Genomic DNA, 21,226 nt, shown 5'->3' with positions numbered 1-21,226 from the left:
GGAATGACGTGTTGTAGATAAAAATGCTTTGGTATAGCTGAGTGGAGGTAAGATTGGAAGGCTGGTTTGATCTAGACTGTGGAAGCATCATGTGGCGTGCTGGGGAGTTTGGGTTGTTCTTATCTTTTCTCTCCTATAAACTATAGAAAGATATGTCCATTTTCTTTTTCTTTTTAATTTTCAGGTGTAAAGCTTTTATAGAGAAGAATAATATGGTCAGATCAGAATTAGTTTTCAGAGAACAACCTGAGCAGCAAGTGAAGAATGGAGAAGAGAGAGGAGAGAGACTAGTGATAGGAAGTCAAGTAAGGAAGACATTGAAGTAGTTCATTCAAGCCTGGACTGATTTAGGATATTTGATTTGCGGCAGGGGAAATAAAAAGCAAGCACCAGAATTCAAAATTTTATTTCTACTTTATTCTTCATAGAAACAGGAAATTATTTAATAAAATTATTTTTATTTATAATACAAAATTGATAATTAGTTGATTTTATTTCCATTAGATAATAATATTTTTAGTTTATCTGAAGATGACATTGTTGTTACCCCAGTCACCCATGTATCCGTCACATTAGATGGGATTCCTGAAGTGATGGAAACTCAGCAAGTTCAAGAGACATATACACACTCACCGGGAGCCTCCTCGCCAGAACAACCTAAGAGAAAGAAAGGTGGGTGGTTAGTTTGTTCATAGAAAACAAGTCTTGATGTGGAATCTAAATATAATTTTTATTTAAGGATATTTTTGTACCAATTAAAACATATAAGAAATTGACACAAAACATAAATTAAAGAGGTATTTCTTCATATTAGATTTCTTTTGTAAAAAGTTAGATTATTTTACACATTTAAAATATTTGGTCTATTGTACAGAAAAGGTATTTCCCAACTTTTTAAACCCTCAATCTTTTATCTAAACTCTTTTACCCATGCTCAAAAAGAGCTCTGGGACAGGAGCAGATCAGCTTTCTCTCACAGGACATAGTTTGAAAACCACTCGTATAGATATAGATTCCAATATAATATTCTAGTGGGAAAAATATGAGTTGGACATCAGCAGGGTAATTGAAGAAGAAAATGTTAGAATGTGTTAAAGGGAATTTTTAACTTTTCATAAATTAGGACCATTCTTACATTTTAAATCTAACACTCTTTCCATTTTATTGCATTCTGATTCTACTCCAGCTTGTTTAATATTTTGAATTATATTAAAAATGATATTAATGATATCATTAACAACCATCAAGTAACCTAACTTCACATAAAAGAAGGAGAAATTCCAAGAGCCAAAAATGAAGAGGAAAAGGAAAACAGCATAAATGAGCTCAAACTGCAGCAGCTCTGAGGCAGCTTTAGTTTTATTGCTCTTGTAGAGGCAGACGCTTAAGTTTTAGTCCAGTGCAATGTGAGGTATTAGATATATAATTGGAATCCTTGAAAGGCTATTCTCTCAGGAGAAAAACAATTTGCCCATTGGCACAGACAGATATCAGGAAGCTTGTATTTCTCTGCTGTGGCTCTGAGTGGAGAAATTCTTCCTTTGAAAATTCATAATCCTAGGCTAGCCTTAACCTAGGTTTACAATTAGATTTTAAACTGTCACTGTCCTTAGGAATTCCCAACCAAGTAATTTACATAAAAGAAAGCCCAGGCTAACAATAACTTTTGGACACCAAGCAGAAGTTCTTGTGAAATCATGCATTTAAAACCATGCTACAAGGGATTTCCTTAAATAAAACCCTGTTGAAGGTGAACTCACATTTCAGTATCACAGAATATGTGAGGAAGACACTTCTTGAATGAGAAGCAGCAGACATAGCAAACCCTAAGGTTAATTCTCTAAAATTTCACATAACAGAATTATCAAATAGATGTCTTCAGTGAATGTGTTTGCAATTATTAAAGCAAAAGAATTTTTTTAAAAACATTGTCAAAGAATAAGATTATTAAAAAATACCAGATAGAACTTCCTCTTTTAGTCAAGACAGAGTAATAGAACCCAACTAGGCAATGATTTTTTGGGGTATGACACAAAAAAGCACAAGCAACAGAAGCAAAAATAAATACATTAGACTACATTAAATTAAACATTCTGCACATCAAAAAAACAATCAACAAAATGAAAAGGCAACCTGTGGAGTGGAATGGTAGAGAATATTTGCAAATCATATATCTAGTAAGGAATTAATAGCCAAGCTATGTAAGGAACTCATATAATTCAATAGCAAAAAATGAAAAAATCTGATTAAAAAATGGTCAGAGGACCTGAGTAGACATTTTTCTAAAGAAGATATACAAATGGCCAAAAGTACATAAAGAGATACTCAGCCTCACTAATCATCAGGAAAATGTAAATAAAAAATCACAGTGCAATACCACCTCACACCTGTTATAATGGCTATCATCAGAAAGACAAGAGATAACAAGTGTTGGATGAGGTGGAGAAAAAGGAACCCTTGTACACTGCTAGTGGAATTGTAAATCGGCACAGCCACTATGGGAAATAGTAAGAAGGTTCCTCAAAGATAAGAAATAGCGCTACCATATGACCCAGCAATTCCTGTTTTGCATATCTACTCGAAAATGTGAGAAGATTTATTCATAAAAATGTATGTACCCCTATGTTCACTGCAACATTATTCACAATAGCCAACACGTGGAAATAACTTAAGTGTCCTTTGACAGATGATTGGATAAAGAAGAAGTGGTATATATATACAATGGAATACTACTTAGACATTTAAAAATTATGAAATACAACCATTTGTGACAACATGGATGGATCTTGAGAGTGTCATGATAAGTGAAATGTCAGATGGAAAAGGACAAGAACTGTATGATTTCACTTATTTTGTAGGATATAAACTAGAAAGCAACAAACAAACCAAGCCAAACAAGCAAACAAACTCATAGACACAAGCAACGGTATGGTGGTTACCAGAGGAGGAGAAGGGTGGTGGAAGGATGAAGATGGCAAAGGATGTCAAACATATGATGTCAGAAAGAGACTAGACTTTGGGTGGTGAGCACACAATGCAGTATGCAGAAGATGTATTATAGAATTGCAGTCCTGAAACTTATTTAATGTTATTAACCAGTGTTACCCCAATAAATTTAACTTAAAAAATTAAAATAAAATAAAAAACCATATGAAGGGTTAGTTACATATGAATTGGCAGGGTGGGGAAAGATGAGAGATAAATAGTACAAAATGACACAATGTACCCTTGGATGTGAAGAATATGTTAATTATCTTGAATGCAGTAATAGTTTCACAGATGTGTATGTATGTTGAACTTATCAAATTATCAGCTTTAAACATGTGCAGTTTATTGTATAGCAGTTATAACTCAATAAAGCTGTTTTTAAAAAATAAAAGGTTAACATCCTACTTAATGGCAAAAGACTGATATGATAAGGTTAAACAGAAGAGTAGTCACTGCTTAAGAAAGAATCTTTGAGCTCCAGTATAGAGCTGATACAGAATTAAAAAATACAAAAGAGTTAGAGATATGAGGATTGAGTGAAAATGCTTCATTCAGTCTTGGCTGGGTATCTCAGTTGGTTAGAATGTCATCCTGATATGCCAAAGTTGTGGGTTTGGTCTCTGGTCAGAGCACATACAAGAATCAACCAATGAATGCATAAATAAGTGGAACAACAAATCAATATCTGTCTCTCTTCCTTTTACCTCCTACCCCCTATCCCTTCATCCCTCTTCCCTCTTCCTCTCTCTTTCTAAAATCAATAAATTAAAAAAATAATTTTAAGAAAGAAAGAAAAAGTCTCCATTTACTCAAAGCTCCAGGAAGAGAGACTATATAGAATAAGGAAGAGGCAATATTCAAAGATAATGACTGAGAATTTTCCAGAATAATGTTAGTTCTAGTATGGTGAATCCTGAGTACTGTAACTAAAATCAATGCACGCCTAGATTCCCTAAAGTAAAAATACAAAACACCAAAGACACACCTCCCCAAAAAAGAACAAACAAACAAGGAAGAAACTATATTACCTAAAGAGAATTGATTATTAAATTGGCAGCTTAGGATCTTCCAGTAGAAGCTGATATCTTCAAAGTACTAACAAGAAATAACTGTCAATTAAAAGTTTTATACCACCCTGGCTGGAGTGGCTCAGATGGTTGGAACGTCGTCCTGTAGACCAAAGGGTTGCGGGTTGATTCCTGGTCAGGGCACATGCCTGGGTTGTGGGTTCAGTCCCCATTTGGGGGTGTGTACAATGGGCAGCCAATCAATGTTTCTCCCTTTCTCTTACGCCCTCCTTTCCCCTCTCTCTAGATTCAATTAAAAAAATAATTTTTTCTATACCAAACTAAGCTACAATATAATTCACATAAAGCTGTGTATATTGCCACCTGAATAGTGAGGAAAATGATAGAGAGGATGGATATTGGGGAGGCTACTGGTTGTGTCTGTCATGACTAAAACTAGTGGTGGAAAACAATTGAATAAGGAAAATGATATCTATCAGGGAAAAAAAAACAGGTAAATATCAATAGAAAGCATAAAATGAGTGATAGGAGCTAACTGGATTGTCTACTACGTGTTATTAACACAATCAGCGAGAACAAACTGCTTCATGAATGGGTTTTCTGCAGATGTCTGCAGTAATGGAAGTCGAGATACCTGGCTGACTAGGTTCCACATTTATACATTTGGTAGTCATAAAGAGGGACCTGAAGAGTGACATTTTTTGACTCTCTTCTCTCTGACTCTTGTTCATGCTTGAGAGAGTCAGTCTTGAGGATGTTGGGGTTAGCAGTACTAACTCAAGTATCCAATCATGCTTAGTATTCGTTTCTTATGTACCAAGTGGTAGTCTATACTGACAGTGCGATCATTTCTACCTGAATCACAGGCAGCACTGACAACAAATTGTGATTCTAGGTAAGTGGCAAAAAAAGATTACAACAAGGCTTTAAAACAGTTAGTTGATCCAGACTAAGGCTGCACAAAATACAATTTAACACTGTTGGAATGGATTTGTTTAGAGATTTGATGATGGATAACCATAAAGTTTGTTGGTTGTAAACAGAAATATAGAAAAATGAGATGTTTTAAAGTACATAGGAAAATAAAAACTGATTCATATGGGTCACCAAAGTTTTTGCCTCATTTATTTTTTATATTTCTAGATTTGGGGGAAGTTCTCAGTATTCGAGAACTAACTATGCAGAGATGTATTTAGAAGAGAAAAAAGATAAAAATTCACTTTTCCTACCTTAAAAAGCTTACATAACCAACAGCAGACAAACCTATATGGTATATTTTTTAGCTCGAGTTTTTATCAGAATCAAGAATATTCTCCTGAATTTTAAGAAAGTACTGTCAGTATTACCAACTCAAAGACAAGATGCAGTGTTTTACACTCATGTTTACAAATGAGCCAAAATATTATTTTCAGAGTGCTTGTAATTTAACCTACATCAGTGTTAAATTTTTACTGAAGTGAAAATTTCCTTTTAGTAAATAATACTTAAGGAGACCAATATATATGATCCTAGTATAAAGTGTTTGACACTTGAAATTTAGGATAAAGGACAAAATAGTGTTTATAAACAACTAAATTGTGCACTCTTTCACACTTTTGAGGGCAAATATTTATGCAGAGCTGTTTGCTTTCAGGGAGAAAAACTAAACCACCACGACCAGATTCCCCAGCCACTACACCAAACATATCTGTAAAGAAGAAAAGCAAAGATGGGAAGGGTAAGTACTACTGTAATTTCCCTATAATACTACAGGTCAAATAACATTGATGTTGCTTTTAAATGTCTGCGTATTGTAAGCAGAAACCACCAGCTTTCTTGACATATTTAAAATGGATCTTCTTGCTGCCACATGCTTATAAGATGCAGTTGCCACTTTCTGTAAAGAGCATGGTAATAATGTAGCCCAAGAAATTCATTTAAAAGGTTTTCACTCACCTGTTAAAATAATCCATTGATTCATTTAATAGTGAGTCTCTTGGAAGAGTTCAACTAGGTTAGGTTTTCAGTTTATAGACATTTCATTACATTGTTTTCAAGCTCTAGTATTTAATAACTGCTGCCCAAATTTGAAGAAAATTGTTATGGCTAATCCACTGGCTCTAATATAAAGAGAACAACTATTGAAAGGTTTTGACTTTTTCACTGTTGCTTTATGTAATGGTTCTTAAAGAAGTGGGGAAGAAATTGTCTCAAAGTGCTTTCTCCCTAAGTCACCTCAAATCTAATTGGCAAGATTGCTCTGTAGAGATTTCTTATGTGGGACTGATAAAAAAATCTATATTAGGCCTTAAAATTATAACTATTATATTGCCAATACTAACCAAATTGGGTGATATTTTTGTATAATTATAAATGGAACTTATAAGACTTTTAGTTGTGTTTTATTGTGTTCTTTCTAATGAAATTTTTGTCAGTTTAAAAGAAATTGTTTCTGTTTCAGGAAACACAATTTATCTTTGGGAGTTTTTACTGGCACTCCTCCAGGACAAAGCTACTTGTCCTAAATATATCAAATGGACTCAGCGAGAAAAAGGCATTTTTAAATTGGTGGATTCTAAAGCAGTATCCAGGTTGTGGGGAAAGCACAAAAACAAACCTGATATGAATTATGAGACCATGGGAAGAGCTCTCAGGTATGTGAAGTGTTTGTAGTTCATTGTGTTAAGAATATAATTTCCTAAACACTAAAGAATAGATAATTTTTTTAAAAGTTAAGGAGTTTTAAAAATGGTGAATTTTATTTATTGAAGTGCTTAAACACACTACTTACAGAAATCAGTGTGCATTTAAATTGAAATCTTACTTCTACCCAGAAAATGTTTGCCCTCCAAAAAAGAGATCTTCATGCAAACAGATATTTTATTTATAAAGGGATCAGAAAATGTTAAGGTATCATCAGGTATTGTAAATTGACCACAGACCCCATATGTTCTGAGCCATTAAACTTAAATTTAGCACAAAGTATCAACAGTGGTGATGCAGGTATTTAATAAGGGGTGTATTTTAAAACATAAATCTTAGGTATGATATGTAATATGGTGGAATAAATTAGTGCTCTGAGGATAATATTAGACATTTTCAACTAGGGTATCATTTTATTTTTCAATTCACTTTTACTTTTTCTGTGATGTCAAGATATGCGTGTATTTGAGAAAGATTTGTAAGAAATAGCAATGGTATGGTAACTTGATAACCTTCGAAAACTAGAACTATGTATTTAGAGTTCGTTTTTTAACTTATACTTTTTTTTTACTAATTTAATTAAAATTACCAACAAAATTTGAGTCCCTTCTATTTGTACCTTATTAAATTTTACATAGAAAACTGAACTAAGTTTACAGAATCAAATTTAAACTGGTAGGGACATTATAGGAAGCTATGGAAGGGAAATCGTTTCTTGAGGTTGGTACTAGATTTGATTATTCCAGCAAATTAGCAGAAGGGTAGAGGAAGAAAGAAAAGTGAAGGCTAGAATAATCCATATGCTTTGTCAACAATCCCCTAATAAGAATTGGTTTTGGATTTAGCCAATAATAAGGACTTTTCTCTATCTGAGTTAATGTTTTACATATATTTAGAAAATAATGTTTTCATTACACTATCTTATATAAAATAACTGCCCTTCACTTATAATTTCTTTTCTCGCTTGTTTGTTTCCAACTTTAAGCTTTAGTTCATGATTAGGAAATTTTTATTTCAGTGAATATTATTTTAATTAAATAAAATATTGATGCAATTGTCTGTTTTGAATAGGTACTATTACCAAAGGGGTATTCTGGCAAAAGTAGAAGGTCAGCGCTTGGTGTATCAGTTTAAGGAAATGCCAAAAGATCTTATTTATATAGATGATGAGGATCCAAGTTCCAGCATAGAGTCTTCAGATCCATCACTGTGTGCAACAACCACTTCAAGCAGGAACCAGGCAGGCCGATCAAGAGTATCTTCAAGTCCAGGGATAAAAGGAGGAGCCACTACAGTTGTGAAACCAGGGCATTGTAAAGCTACAAAAAGCAAAGATCCTATGGAAGTCACACAGCCATCAGAAGTTCTGAGAACAGTGCAGCCCGCACAGTCTCCATATCCCACCCAGCTCCTCCGGACTGTGCATGTAGTGCAGCCAGTACACGCTGTCCCGGAAGGAGAAGCAGCCCTCATCAGCTGTGTGCAGGATGAAACATTAAATTCTTCCGTTTCGAGTATTAGGTGAGAAAACTAAAGTTTACCAATGTATATTATTATGTGGCATTCCTGATCAGAGCCATTTTTTGTTAAGTGGGTCAAGATTCAGAGTGAAAATAAAAATGATAAAGATTTCAAGCTAGAACTTTTATTCAACAGATCGTTTCAGCAGCAATATGCTATATCAGACCTCTGACTGCATCAATGTTTCCTTTATTTTTACACTTTGACATTACTTGATCTTATTCTATCAGTTTAAGTCTTAATCCATTATACCTTTTTATAACTGGATTGATCCATACAGTAAAGGATCCACATATAAGAAAACCCAGAGAATGGTTTTAGATATTTTTTCAGTAAGAAGCTGTAAAAATTCAACAAAAAATGGACATATCATGACCTTTTGGAATGCATTAAATTCCAAGAAATAAATATTACTCCTTGGGAAAATCCTGTTGTGGAACAGTTAGTTTCAAAGTTCAAACAGGTAGGAAGGCCAAGGATCCAAGGTCTTCTTTTTCAGGCTTTCAGAGGGCAGAATTTGGCTTACTCAAATCAAGTTTGCCTCGTAACCTCAGGAAAGATACAAAACAACAGATTGACCAAAAAACCCCTATCTGCTCTAGAGTGATCTTTTGCAGAAATTTGGGACTAGTCTTGGCTGATTTAGAATGGGGAAAGGGAGAGAGGGAGGAAATTAGATAGACGTTTGCAACATTCCATTTTTTTGTTTCTACTGTCATGGATTTTCAGAACATGAATTATAATAAAATATAGGAACCCTTCCAAATATAATAAAAACGATTCTTTGATTACTTTCATTAATCAACTTCAGGCTTATACTTGTATATTTCAGAACATAAATGCTGGATTTTTGTTCAGCTGATCTTGAAGTAAGCAAACATTACCTAGAATCAAGATATACTTACGTCATTAAGCCTTTCTTGTATGGTCCATTTAAATGTTTGACATTGTAAAAATTGAATTCTTTTAAAATCTTTAGTGGACTTGCAAGGAATATAAAGATCACATTTTTTTCTTTTAATTGGACAGGAATCTTTAGCTGACATTAAAGAAGTACTTATTTAGCTCTCTATTTCCTTTTAATATTTTATTTTCCTTCAGATCCTGTTGGTTACATGTGATGCTGTTTGTAATTGGAAGTATGTGGTTCCTTCCATTGGTTTCTAGGCTCTTTGTCATCTTATCATTATATGCATTTTGTATTGATAAGAAACATACAATGGCCATGGGTAATCACAGGAGCCCCCTTGTTGGAGTGATGTAGTGTTCTTTTGTTTGTTTGTTCTTGTTTTTAGCATCTGTAATCAAAATTTCCTTTATAGACCTTGAAAATAACCCCCTCAAAAAAACCATATCCCTCTAGCTCTGAAAGATATTAGATTGTGATATTATATTGGATACTTTATTACTCTGAATGTCAGTTTCTCAATAAGACTCAGAACCAGACATGAAAATATTGTAATTACCTTTGGTGTGCCTTTCAGAATGTTCACTTCAAGGTCCCTTAGAGTTCTGTGGACTCTGCCTGCTTCTTGCCTCTAATAGTTTTTCTCTTTTGTCCAACCTATATATTAGAACTACTCATAGCTTTGTTATGTTGCCTTCCTCCAGTTTTTGTTAGATCTGTGTTGCATATAGAGTGCAGTCCAATTTTGTGGCCTCAGCTGCCATCTCTCACTCTTTTCTCATAGTTCTTTCCTTGCTCCTCTGCTGAAGCTGACTGCTTGCCTTTACCTCAGTCTAGTACATAGACCAGGTGTTTCAGTTTATTTTAATGCCTATCTACGCCTGTATATTTAAATCTGTAGGAGCCAGATATTATTCATTGTCCTTTTCCTAGCACCTAACATAGAATCTGGCACATAACATCTCTTCATATTTATAGAATTTGTTTCAAAGCAGTGTATATATTCATTCTTTAATCTCCTCATAGAGCAATAAGTTCTCTAAGTAGACTACTTATAGAAAAAGTAATACAAAATTTAATTTTTTAAACTTTAAAACATACTTCCTTATTGTAGAAATTATTCTATATTTATATATATATATGTACTCAAATACATTCTTTTTTTTAAGTATATTTTATTGATCATGTTGTTATAGTAGTTCCAAATTTTTTCCCTTTGCTTCCCTCTGCCCAGTACCCCACTTCCCTCCAGCAATCCCACGCTGCTTAGTTCATGTCCATGGGTCATGCATATAAGTTCTTTCTAAAATACATTCTTAATCATGCCTTTTACTTAAAAAAAAAAAACCCAATCTAGCCCTGGCTGGTGTGGCTCAGTGGATTGAGTGCCAGCCTGCGAACCAAAGGGTTGCCCGTCCGATTCCCAGTTAGGGCACATGCCTGGGTTACAAGCGCACGCACGAGAGGGAACCAGTCAGTGTATCTCACACATCGATGTTTCTCTCCCTCTTTCTCCTTCCCCTTCCCCCCTCTCTAAAAATAAATAAATAAAATTTAAAAAAATATAAAAATTAAAAGAAAAAGCTGGTTATATATTTTATTTTCCACCCAAAAATCTTACTTATTTTAAAGCAGTCAAAGCTTTACTTGAGTGCATTTTATTCCCTGAAATAACTAGCTATGGCAAGACAAAAGTAGCAATACTCTTTTAAAAAAACACTTGACAGCTGCTGAATATAATTATTCAGGTTTTGCTATTATGTTATTTCTTTCTATTACATAGAAGGAAAGTAAAAGTGTTAAATAAGTTTCAAGCAAATTGTACATAACTCTGAAATTTTAACATATTATTAGATTAGTATTTCATTAATTTCTTGTTTAGTGATTTTTTATTTGCATTTTTAATTACCCTAACTTTTTATTATGAAAAATTTCAACATATGGAAAAATTGAAATAGTACAATGACTACCTATTTACTAGCCACCTAGGGTTTTAATTGATAGTTTTTGGCCTTACTTGTTGTCTCTCTCTATATTTATTTATGTCCTTTTTTCTGTTCGGCAATTTGTCGAGTAAGTTAACATCATTATGGCATTTCACCCCTAAAGATTTCAACCTTCAGCTTTTAAGAATAGAGACATTATCCTAAGTAACTATATTATCACGTCTAAGAAAATAAAATAATAAATTGGCTATATCTTTTTTTATGACTAATTATTAATAAAATCAAAGACCTTTTAAAAGTTTTTTTCTATAGTTGAAAGGAGGTAAAATATATATGACTTAATGTACAACAAGAGCTGACACTGTTAGAACACTATCTTTCTTATATTTTACATATATTATTATATAGAATCCTCATGCTCAATGAGGTGTAGGTAATATTATTCCTGTTTTTCAGATGAGGAAACCGAGACACGGAGAGGCCAAGGAGCCTGGTCACCTCTGATAAGTCGTGGAGACAGTGTTTTAATGCAAGCAGTTTAGTTCAAAGCAGTGGTTTAGTGATTTGCCATACCGCTTGTTGATCCACATAAATCGCATGAATTACCAGTTATTTACAATGAAGTAGTGACCTGTTTTTCATTTTTTCAGTTTTTTTTCTCATTTATTTTTATCTCACATAATTGCATGTGTTTATGTTGAAACTGATTAAGCTTTTCTTAATTGATTTATGGTATATGTCATCTGATTTTACAAATTTTAATTTTGACTTTGGCTTCATGTTATTAAAAAAAATAACAAAAATAAACCTCTGGTAAAATATTTTCCTAAAATTGTCCCTTGATAAACTTGGAAGTTCATATACCTACCTAGCATAACTTCATTCTCTGTAATATTTGTTTAAGCACTAAGATTAGCCTCTAAAAATATATAATGTATAAATTACCTTAAAAGCAGTGTAATGGAGCCCTCCAGCCTTGTGAATTATTAAATGTAACATTGAATTATATTAATTAACTATTCTGAGTCTGATTCCTTATCTACAAAATAAAGATGATAATAACCTTACAGAAAGCTAACTGTTATACAGTCGTGCACCACATAACGACATTTCTGGCAGTGATGGACTGCATATATGATGGTGTGGAGCCGAATTTTCTGTAAGAAATGGAAGGATATGTGATTCAGGAGGATTTTTCTCTTGACAGGAGCAGTAGTTGCAGGGCATGGCAATAGATTGCCACTTACTCAGAGTACCTCAATTTTTGGGCCTACAGATTACATCCCAGGCGGACAGCCACTGACCTTTTTCAGCACAGAGGAGCCTGTACCCCCATTGCTACATACTCAGAATGTGCTACAACAACCTCCTCAAATCTAGATCATCTTCAGAGTACATTGCTGTTAATGCTTTGTTAAGGACCTAATGTCCTGTATAAGGACACAGGTCCATGGGAGCTACCTTAACAGGTGTCACTGCCACATTAGAAAAAGCTTTCTGTGGTAGTGTGGAACCTACCTGTGCTTTGGAAATGTTTTCAGGTTGTAATGATGAAAAATTTAGATAGGTTTTATTTCTTCCATCAGTTCAATGACAGAGAGCCCTTTGTGCCAGATGGGGCCATGGAACCAAAAAAATTTTCAAAGTGAAAATATGGAGTCCTCAGTTCTATACCCTTTCCATGTTAAACAGCCTTTAAAAAAAAAAAATCTTCATCAGAGGGAGAGAAACATCAATCGGTGACCTCCTGTACACACCCTAATTTGGGACCAACCCGCAACCTAGATATGTGCCCTGACTGGAAATTGGAACCTGCAACCTTTCAGTTTATGGGATGATGCTCCAACCAACTGAGTCACACCAGTCTGTCTTTCCTTCCTTCCTTCCTTCCTTCTTTCCTTCCTTCCTTCCTTCTTTCCTTCCTTCCTTCCTTCCTTCTTTCCTTCCTTCCTTCCTTCCTTCCTTCCTTCCTTCCTTCCTTCCTTCCTTCCTTCCTTCCTTCCTTCCTTCCTACCTACCTACCTACTACAGAGTTCCTTAATCTGACCATTGTTCCACCATTCAGTAGCCAAAACCACATTGCCGTGACAATCCTTAATGTTCCTTTATCTCTCAATCTTGACTTCTTATTCCTACTGATCCTCAGACCACCTTTATTCCCTCCTGAACATCACTATTATAGTGATCTACACCTTACCCAGCCATTTTCTCCTCAGTATTTTCAATCAGTTCAGCCTACATCTCTGTTCATGGAGCAGCACTGGCAGCTTCGATGTTCTATTCCTGACCCTGTTGGGAAGAAATAGGGGAAGGGTTTGTGGGACAGTGTTTATAAGGTCTACAGTAGTGTGCAGTAATCTAGTGTGTAGTAATGTGCTAGGCTTTCACATTACTGATTCACTCAGAGCAACTTTCAGTCCTATAAGTTCCACTCATAGTAAGTGCCCTATACAGGTGTACCATTTTATCTTTTATACCATATTTTTACTGTATTTTCTATGTTTAGATACACAAATACCATTGTTGCCTACAGTATTCAGTACAGTAATATACTGTACAGGTTAGTAGCCTGGGAGGAATGGCCATACCTAGATTTATGACGGCAATTTTCAACCCTTTTTGGCTCATAACACACATAAATTAATTACTAAAATTCTGTGGCATATCAAAAAATATACTTTTTGCTGATCTGACAAAAATAGGTATAATTTTGATTGATTTACAAAAAATAAAATGAGTAATTATGCACCCCTTTTGCTCCAAAGTGACTTTTAAAAATATCATGTGCCTATATTAGTATACAAGGATTTCTGATACCAACAATTCCCCAGTTAGATTCAGGCTTATGTCATGCGACCAATATGGTGCGCAACTCTATTATATGACGCATATTTATGGTTCAAGACAAGGCACTCACACTGGTCAACTATTGTGTTAGCTGTTGTCATTTTTTTATATGATAATCTAAAGGAAAAGAGGACAGTGCCCCTGACTAAATAGTAAAGTGTATATTTTAAAAATTCTTGAGACACACCAGTTTGCCAAGGCACACCAGTTGAAAATGGCTGATTTATGTAAACGCACTCTATGATGTTTGCACGACAACACTGAATAGCAATGCATTTCTCAGAATGTATCCATGTCATTACACAATGCATGACTCTACTGTATATCTTTCTTAGCTTCAGAAAGTTTGAGGAATTTTAAATTAGCAGTATTTTACTAGCTGGTTACAAGAAGCTTAGATTTTAAAAAAGTAATTAACTATAACATAACCTTTTTTATATAGTATAATTTCACCAGACACAACTGAAAGCTTAATTGTTAACTAAGAAAAATATTAAAAATTTCTGTGGTTGGGAAAAGGCTGAGTAATATTTTGTCCTGTAATCTCTGAATTTTTTATTAGTGAAAATTGTTTTAGAATTTGTCTAAATCAATATATTTACATTGCACATAGTGTATATATTTCCTGGCAGATGACAGTCAGATATTTCAATGAAAGGACTTTTTTTTCTAATTTGAACAAAATCTAGTGCTAGCCCTGTTAACAATATGAAAAATTTCCAAGCACATTATTGCTTGTGCCACACCTAAGAGAAGGAAAGAGGAAGGGAAGAGAGATGTATTAAAGAGTTATAAGTATCTATAGTTTAAAGATATAGTAGTAAATATCCTTCTTTAGCTGAAGTTATTTGAAAACTTAGGAAATGACAGTGGTGTTATAATGGTTAAGCACATAGGCTCTGCAATTGGATAGCTTCTGACCTTACTGGTCACCTAATGCAAACTGTTCAACCTCTTTGTGCATTATTTTTTACACATGTAAAATAGGGATAATAGTACTTAGAGAGCTGTAAGACTATACATATTTATAGATACAATCTGTATGTCTACTATATGCCAAATACTATTTTATCTTTATGTACATGGACATGAACTCTTGGCACGGGAAGCCCTTTGATCTTTTTATTCAAATGATGGTATCTGGCTATAGGCTCAGGTACCGTGCCCAGGCTCAGTTTCCACACGAGATAGTCTGATTCAGGTGGGCAGGGGGAGAAGGGAGGCGCAGTGTATTTTGGAAAAGCTCTCTGGCTCCCGAAGTTATTCTGTATCCTTCCATTTCATCCCTGCCTGCACAATAATATTAGTACGTCAGGCCTTTATTCTTAGCCACACCCTCCCACTTATTATATCTTCACTACCTGACTTACATTCTCTCCTAACTCTGTCCTTCACAAGAACTGCTAATATTCTGCTGGACACTGATCCTGACAATGGTGACTTTGGTGGCAATCTGAGCTTGGGAATCAATATCTTGCATGAATGTGTGGGCTCTAAGTCACCCTGTGTCTTTCCACTTCCTTTGAACTTCTAAGTTGCATTGAGTCTTTTTTTCATCTTTCTACCTAGTGTGTTTGCTTTCTCCTCCACAGTTTCATTTCTTGCATATGTGACAGGCCACATAACTGTAATTTACTAAAATTTACCTTGTAATAATCTGACAATGGTTAATATTTGGTTTATGGGAATTAATCTAGCTGTTAATCATTTCAAGTAGCAATAATTTATCTTTTGTAAAATAGCTTTACAGAATTCAGAGGAAACACAATTGAGATTCAGATGCTGAGTTTTTTCAACTACATTTGTTTTTTATTAACAATGGCCATAACTATAAACTTCACAGCTGTGAACTTTTACAACTAGATTGACTCAATATCATTTATGCACCGCTTTATTCAATAAATGGGATTAACAACCTTATAAAAATGGATTTTATGTTAAAATATTTTGTATTAAATTGTAGTTTTATGATTAACTTTGTGACAATTATTTGAGCTGAGAAAACTGCTAAAACATACCTCTGTTTATTTTACCAAAGCTCATCTTTATTTTTTGCTCTCTCTGCCAGCCTAAAGAATCTTACAAGGTAATTATATTAATGACTTGTTTTATGTAATATGATAGGAACTGAACTGTTAAAATTCTTCTGATAATTCTGTCCCATGAATTTAAGAATGAGGTGTTTTTAATTTTAGTCAATTGAACATTTTTCCTCTCTATATATAGAAAAACAGGTTGATAACAATTATAATATGAAGTTTGATAACTGTGGATGAGCATGTCAGTGAAGTGGTTCACTACATTTATTTTGAAATTCATAATTTTCTTTCAAGAAGCTCATACATTACTTCCTTGCTAAACATTTTGATACCTTTCTCCTTCCCCAACAGAATTGCTTCCCCATTTGTATTAATGTGGTACTTTGTACAGACATTTTTTTCAGCCATATACTATTGTAGTTTATGGCCTGAGAGTTTGTGTTGGACGTTTCTGTATTTACAGGATGTACTACAGGGTCCAACATGTTTGTTTTGTTGAAAATATGGGGTGTAGCATTTGAAATACATAACTTGTATTTTGTCAAAATGACTTATCAATATTGAAGCTTTACATGATGTGGACCATGTTAATTTTCTCACTTTTATTTCCCAATCTCAATAGGACTATACAGGCTCCAACCCAAGTTCCAGTGGTTGTGTCTCCTGGGAATCAGCATTTGCACACAGTAACACTCCAGACAGTGCCAATCACAACAGTTATAGCCAGCACAGATCCATCATCAGGTGCTGGGTCTCAGAAATTTATTTTACAAGCCATTCCATCATCACAGCCCATGACAGTACTGAAAGAAAATGTCATGTTACAGTCTCAGAAGCCAGGCTCTCCTCCTTCGATTGTCTTGAGCCCTGCTCATGTACAGCAGGTTCTCACTAGCAATGTTCCGTCAGTTTGCAACGGAACTGTCAGTGTGGCTTCATCTTCATCCTTCACTGCTACTTCACCTGTGGTGACCTTTTCTCCTCGCAGTTCACAACTGGTTGCCCACCCTCCTGGCACTGTAATCACTTCAGTTATCAAAGCTCAAGAAACGAAAACTCTTACACAGGAAGTAGAGAAAAAGGAGGTTGAAGATAACTTGAAAGAAGACACTGGGAAAACTGAACAACAGCCACAGCCTTACGTGATGGTGGTTTCCAATTCCAATGGATTTACCTCTCAGGTAGCTATAAAACAAAATGAATTGCTGGAACCCAACTCTTTTTAATTAAAATACCAAAAGAATTATGGATGATTGTTTTTGAATTGAACATTTCCAAATGAATGCAAACTATCTGATTCTAAGACAATTTCTAGTTTTGTAGTTTTTAAAAATAACAGAATTAATTTTGACTTTGTTAGATGAGGGAGGAAAACCAAAGTGTTTTTCTTTGTTCGCCAAATGTTTCAGAATTCAGTTGTGAAACAACGGGTGTTTTATACTATGAAGACATTCTTTTGAGATTTTTTTTCAGTTGTGCTATATCATAAGCATTTTTTAAATTTCTTTTTAAATTTTACCTTGTATTACCTTTTCTGATTCTTTTGTAAATACAGTACTTACATAGAAGATAACAGGAAATTTATATAGGAACTATTTTCATTCCACCTGTATAAGTTAAGTCTTGACTCTTTCAAATGCAAGACACCTATTTTATGCTTTGTTAAAATTATGATTTCACTAGATTGACTTTTAGTTGATTGCACTGTATACTGAACTATGAATATGTAAAATATAACATTAAAAATTGCAATGTGCCCATGGTATGGCTGAACCTGTTTCAGAAGCAGGTTAGTATAAAAAAGTCACCGTGAGAGTGGCTCTCTTACTAACTAGTTTTGTAACCTTGGGAAAGCCACTTGTTCTTTTTGACTTCAGTTCGCTCAAGAAAAGAAGGACTGCATTTGGATTAGAGTAGATGATATTGCATTTTCTTTCTAGTTCTAAATTTTATGATTCCAACTCTTACATTTCAAAATTATACCAATTAAAACATTATCACCTTATTTCCTAATGTAAGTATAGCTAAAATATTGCAGAAAATAAGTGGCCATACAAAATTCATCCTTCTATTATTTGTAAGATTGCTATAAAACTGAATTCTTCCTAAATACTTTGTTCATTAACTCTTTAGGCCCCTGTGCACTGTGGTCCATTAGTAAACTCATGTTGCTGAGTGCTAAATGATAAACTGCTGTATTGAAAGAGTCAAGACTCTTTTTTAAAGGCCCAGAAAGCAACCAAGCACTGGGATAATCTGTTTGAGTAGTCAGTTGCTATAAAAGCATAGTTGCTTTATATTTTGGATCTTTTTTTAATTGGGAGTGGGGAGGATTGCATACAAAGATAATATACATATATATCCAACTTTCTGAAATAATTTTTAGATTACTTTTTCAATTGTAAATAATGTACATTTAATTTCAGAAAAAATGTTTTCTGCAAATTTTCTAGTATAAGAAAAATTTTTGTAGATGAAAAAAATCATTTTGTTTAGAGGTCGAATGTTATATGTTTTCGTATTAAGAGTGAATTTGTATTTAAACAAAAATTTAAATTTTGGAATCCTCTAAACCTTTTTGTACTTTAAATTGGTTTATTATTAAATAAATCATGTAAAAATTCTCAGTGTTTGTGTTTTCAAGCAAATGTTTCAGAAGAACAACTATACATAAAATATTGCTATACAGAAAATATACTAACATTTACAGTGTTAGTAAATGTTTATATAACAAACTCCATTAGTCAGAATTACAGAATGTCATCCTCTCATTTTTCCTTTCTACCATGCCAAGTGGCAGTTTCCAGACATCACACAATGGATTACGAAGCTCAAAAAATTAGAAAACCATAAAATGTTGCCGGTGATAATATTAAACATAATTTTAAAAACATGTTTTCTAATTAGGAATCATATCAGTTAATTGGTTAACAGAATAGAGTAAGAGAAACAGAAAATACCAGAAGTTACTTTCACTTGTTCATTTTCTCATGTCATTTAATATTCTTCCAAAATATAATTTTAAAAGGAGCATTCGTACCTCTGAAAGTGGAGATGCTGAGAAGGATCTGAATGAACAGGACCTCCTGAGTTTCCCCAATTCACTGCTTCTCGCTCATGACCTTTTGTTCTATTGTTTTTTCAACAAATTCTCACTCTTCATCAAACCTAGTATAAAAACAGTCATGCTTAATCATTTCTTTGAGTCTTCATTTCCTTATGAAGGCTCCCATGTCATATAAAACTAATATTAAATAAATTTGCATGCTTTTCTCCTTTAAAATTTCTCCTCCCCCGAAACTCTCTAGCCATGTATTCCTTAACATAATCTCATCGTACTGAACAACTGAACAGGGGCATAGTTCTCATTCAGTACTTGGCCTTTGTAAATCAAATCATTAATTCAACATGTATTTTTTAAGGCGATGCACCTGTGATGTTACTGTCCCTGTCCTTAACCTATAAACCTGCTGCTTTCCTCACTTTCCATTGACTCTTTTCTTTAAAGTATATTTTATTGATTATGTTGTTATAGTAGTTCGTTTTTTTCCCCTTTGCTCCCTCTGCCCTGTACCCCTCTTCCCTCCAGCAATCCCACCCCTGTTAGTTCATGTCCATGGGTCGTACATATAAGTTCTTCGGCTTCACCCTTTCCTATATTATTCTTAACTTCCTCCTATTTTGTACCAACAAATTATGCTTCTTAATTCCTGCACCATAAACCCATTTCTCCACCTCCCACATCCCAGCTGATAACCCTCCAAATGATCCCCATACCTATGATTCCGTTCCTATTCTGGTTTGTTTAGTTGGATTTTGTTTTTATTTTTTGGATTCAGTTGTTGATAGTTGTGAGTTTGTTGTCATTTTAGTGTTCATAGTTTGGATCTTCTTTTTCTTAAGTAAGTCCCTTTGACATTTCATATAATAATGGCTTGGTGATGATGAACTCCTTTAGCTTTACCTTGTCTGGGAAGCACTTCGTCTGCTCTTCCATTCCAAATGATAGCTTTGCTGGATAGAGTAATCCTGGTTGCAGGTTGCCTTTCATCACATTGAATACTGCTTGCCAGTCCCTTCCTGCCTGCAAAGTATCCTCTGAGAAATAAGCTGATAGTCCTATAGGCAACCCCCTGTAGGCAAATCTCCGCCTCTCTCTTGCAGCCCCCAAGAATCTGTCTTTATCTTTCACCTTTGGCACCTCAATCATGGAGCATCCTGGTGTGGTCCCCTCTGGGTCCAGCCCACCCCGGACCCGCTGTGCTTCCCGGGCCTGTCCATCTCCTTCACAGAATTTGGGAAGTTTTTCTCATTTTTTTCAGTTCTTGCTTCCTCATTCTGCACTGACTGACTGTCTTTTTCTTCCTTATGTTCCAAATCATTGATTTGAACCCTGGTTTCCTTCCCTTCACCATTGGTTTTGTGTGGATTTTCCTTCGTTTCACTTAGCATAGCCTTCACTTCTCTTATGCGTTTGCCGTACTCAAGCATATCTGTCAAGCCTGTAAGCATCTTTATTACTAGTGTTTTGAATTCTGCATCTGTTAGGTTGGCTATCTCCTTGTCACTTAGTTCTCCCTCTGGAACCTTGACCCATTTCCCCTTTGGGGCCATACTTCTTTGTCTCCTCATTCTGACAGGCTCCTGTGTTTGTTTGCTTCCGTGTCCCAGGGAGAGCTGTCACTCCTACTACATTGTAAAGGGCGGAGCCTTAGGGATTCGTCAGTATAGGGCAACCTGTTTCACCATTGTGCTGCTGTATGTGGGGGAGGGGTCTGAGAGGGAACAATGCCTTTTTCCCAGCACTTGCCCCTTTTCCAGGCACCTCTCCCTCTTCTGCACCGGACTGGCGCCCCTCTAGCTGCTGCTCTGGCTGTCATTCCCAGAGTGGGTGGGTCTGCAGATGTTCTAGGACCGTGGGGGCCCTTTAAACAAGCAGACTCTGCTGAGAGACTGGCAGTTTCTGCCTCCACCCCAACCCCCACTGGTCTGCATAGTAAGAAGCAATGAGGCTTGATTTTTTTCCCCGGTGCTGGAACTGTGAGCTACGAGGTCCGGTGAGGAGCTGCGAACGCTCTCCAGGTGTCTCTCCTGACTTTTTAAAACGTGTTACTGCACTTTCCGCCAGCCTGCCGCTGCCGCCGCCACCACACCATGTCCTCTCCATCCCGTGTCCTCTCCACCCAGGCTCCGCCCATCCTACCTGTCTGGATGAGTATTTCTTCTTTATATTTTTGTTTGTTGGACTTTCATGCAGTTTGATTTCCT

General features: G+C 35.1%; 1 protein-coding gene across 11 annotated transcripts in view; it reads left to right on the top strand.

The window, feature by feature from the left end:
- ELF1 (E74 like ETS transcription factor 1) overlaps window positions 1–18,581 on the top strand; it is a 129,687-nt gene extending 111,106 nt beyond the window's left edge. For 6 of the 11 annotated variants that reach the window (XM_090258662.1, XM_090258667.1, XM_090258663.1 and 3 more), the window contains 6 exons: window positions 505–672; window positions 5,650–5,733; window positions 6,457–6,649; window positions 7,770–8,219; window positions 15,958–16,005; window positions 16,581–18,581. In XM_090258662.1, the coding sequence (XP_090114788.1) occupies window positions 505–672; window positions 5,650–5,733; window positions 6,457–6,649; window positions 7,770–8,219; window positions 15,958–16,005; window positions 16,581–17,184 (1,547 nt within the window). In that variant the 3' untranslated portion in view covers window positions 17,185–18,581. The remainder of the gene's footprint in view (window positions 1–504; window positions 673–5,649; window positions 5,734–6,456; window positions 6,650–7,769; window positions 8,220–15,957; window positions 16,006–16,580) is intronic. The other 5 variants (XM_090258671.1, XM_090258670.1, XM_090258668.1 and 2 more) reach the window with 5 other exon arrangements.
- The last annotated feature ends 2,645 nt before the right edge of the window (window positions 18,582–21,226 follow it).

The sequence above is a fragment of the Furipterus horrens genome, unplaced genomic scaffold (assembly GCF_987537825.1).
Source record: "Furipterus horrens unplaced genomic scaffold, mFurHor1.1.pri manual_scaffold_12, whole genome shotgun sequence".
Taxonomy (NCBI): domain Eukaryota; kingdom Metazoa; phylum Chordata; class Mammalia; order Chiroptera; family Furipteridae; genus Furipterus; species Furipterus horrens.
Note: the sequence above shows the minus strand (reverse complement) of the source record. Positions and strands in the feature narration are given on the sequence as shown.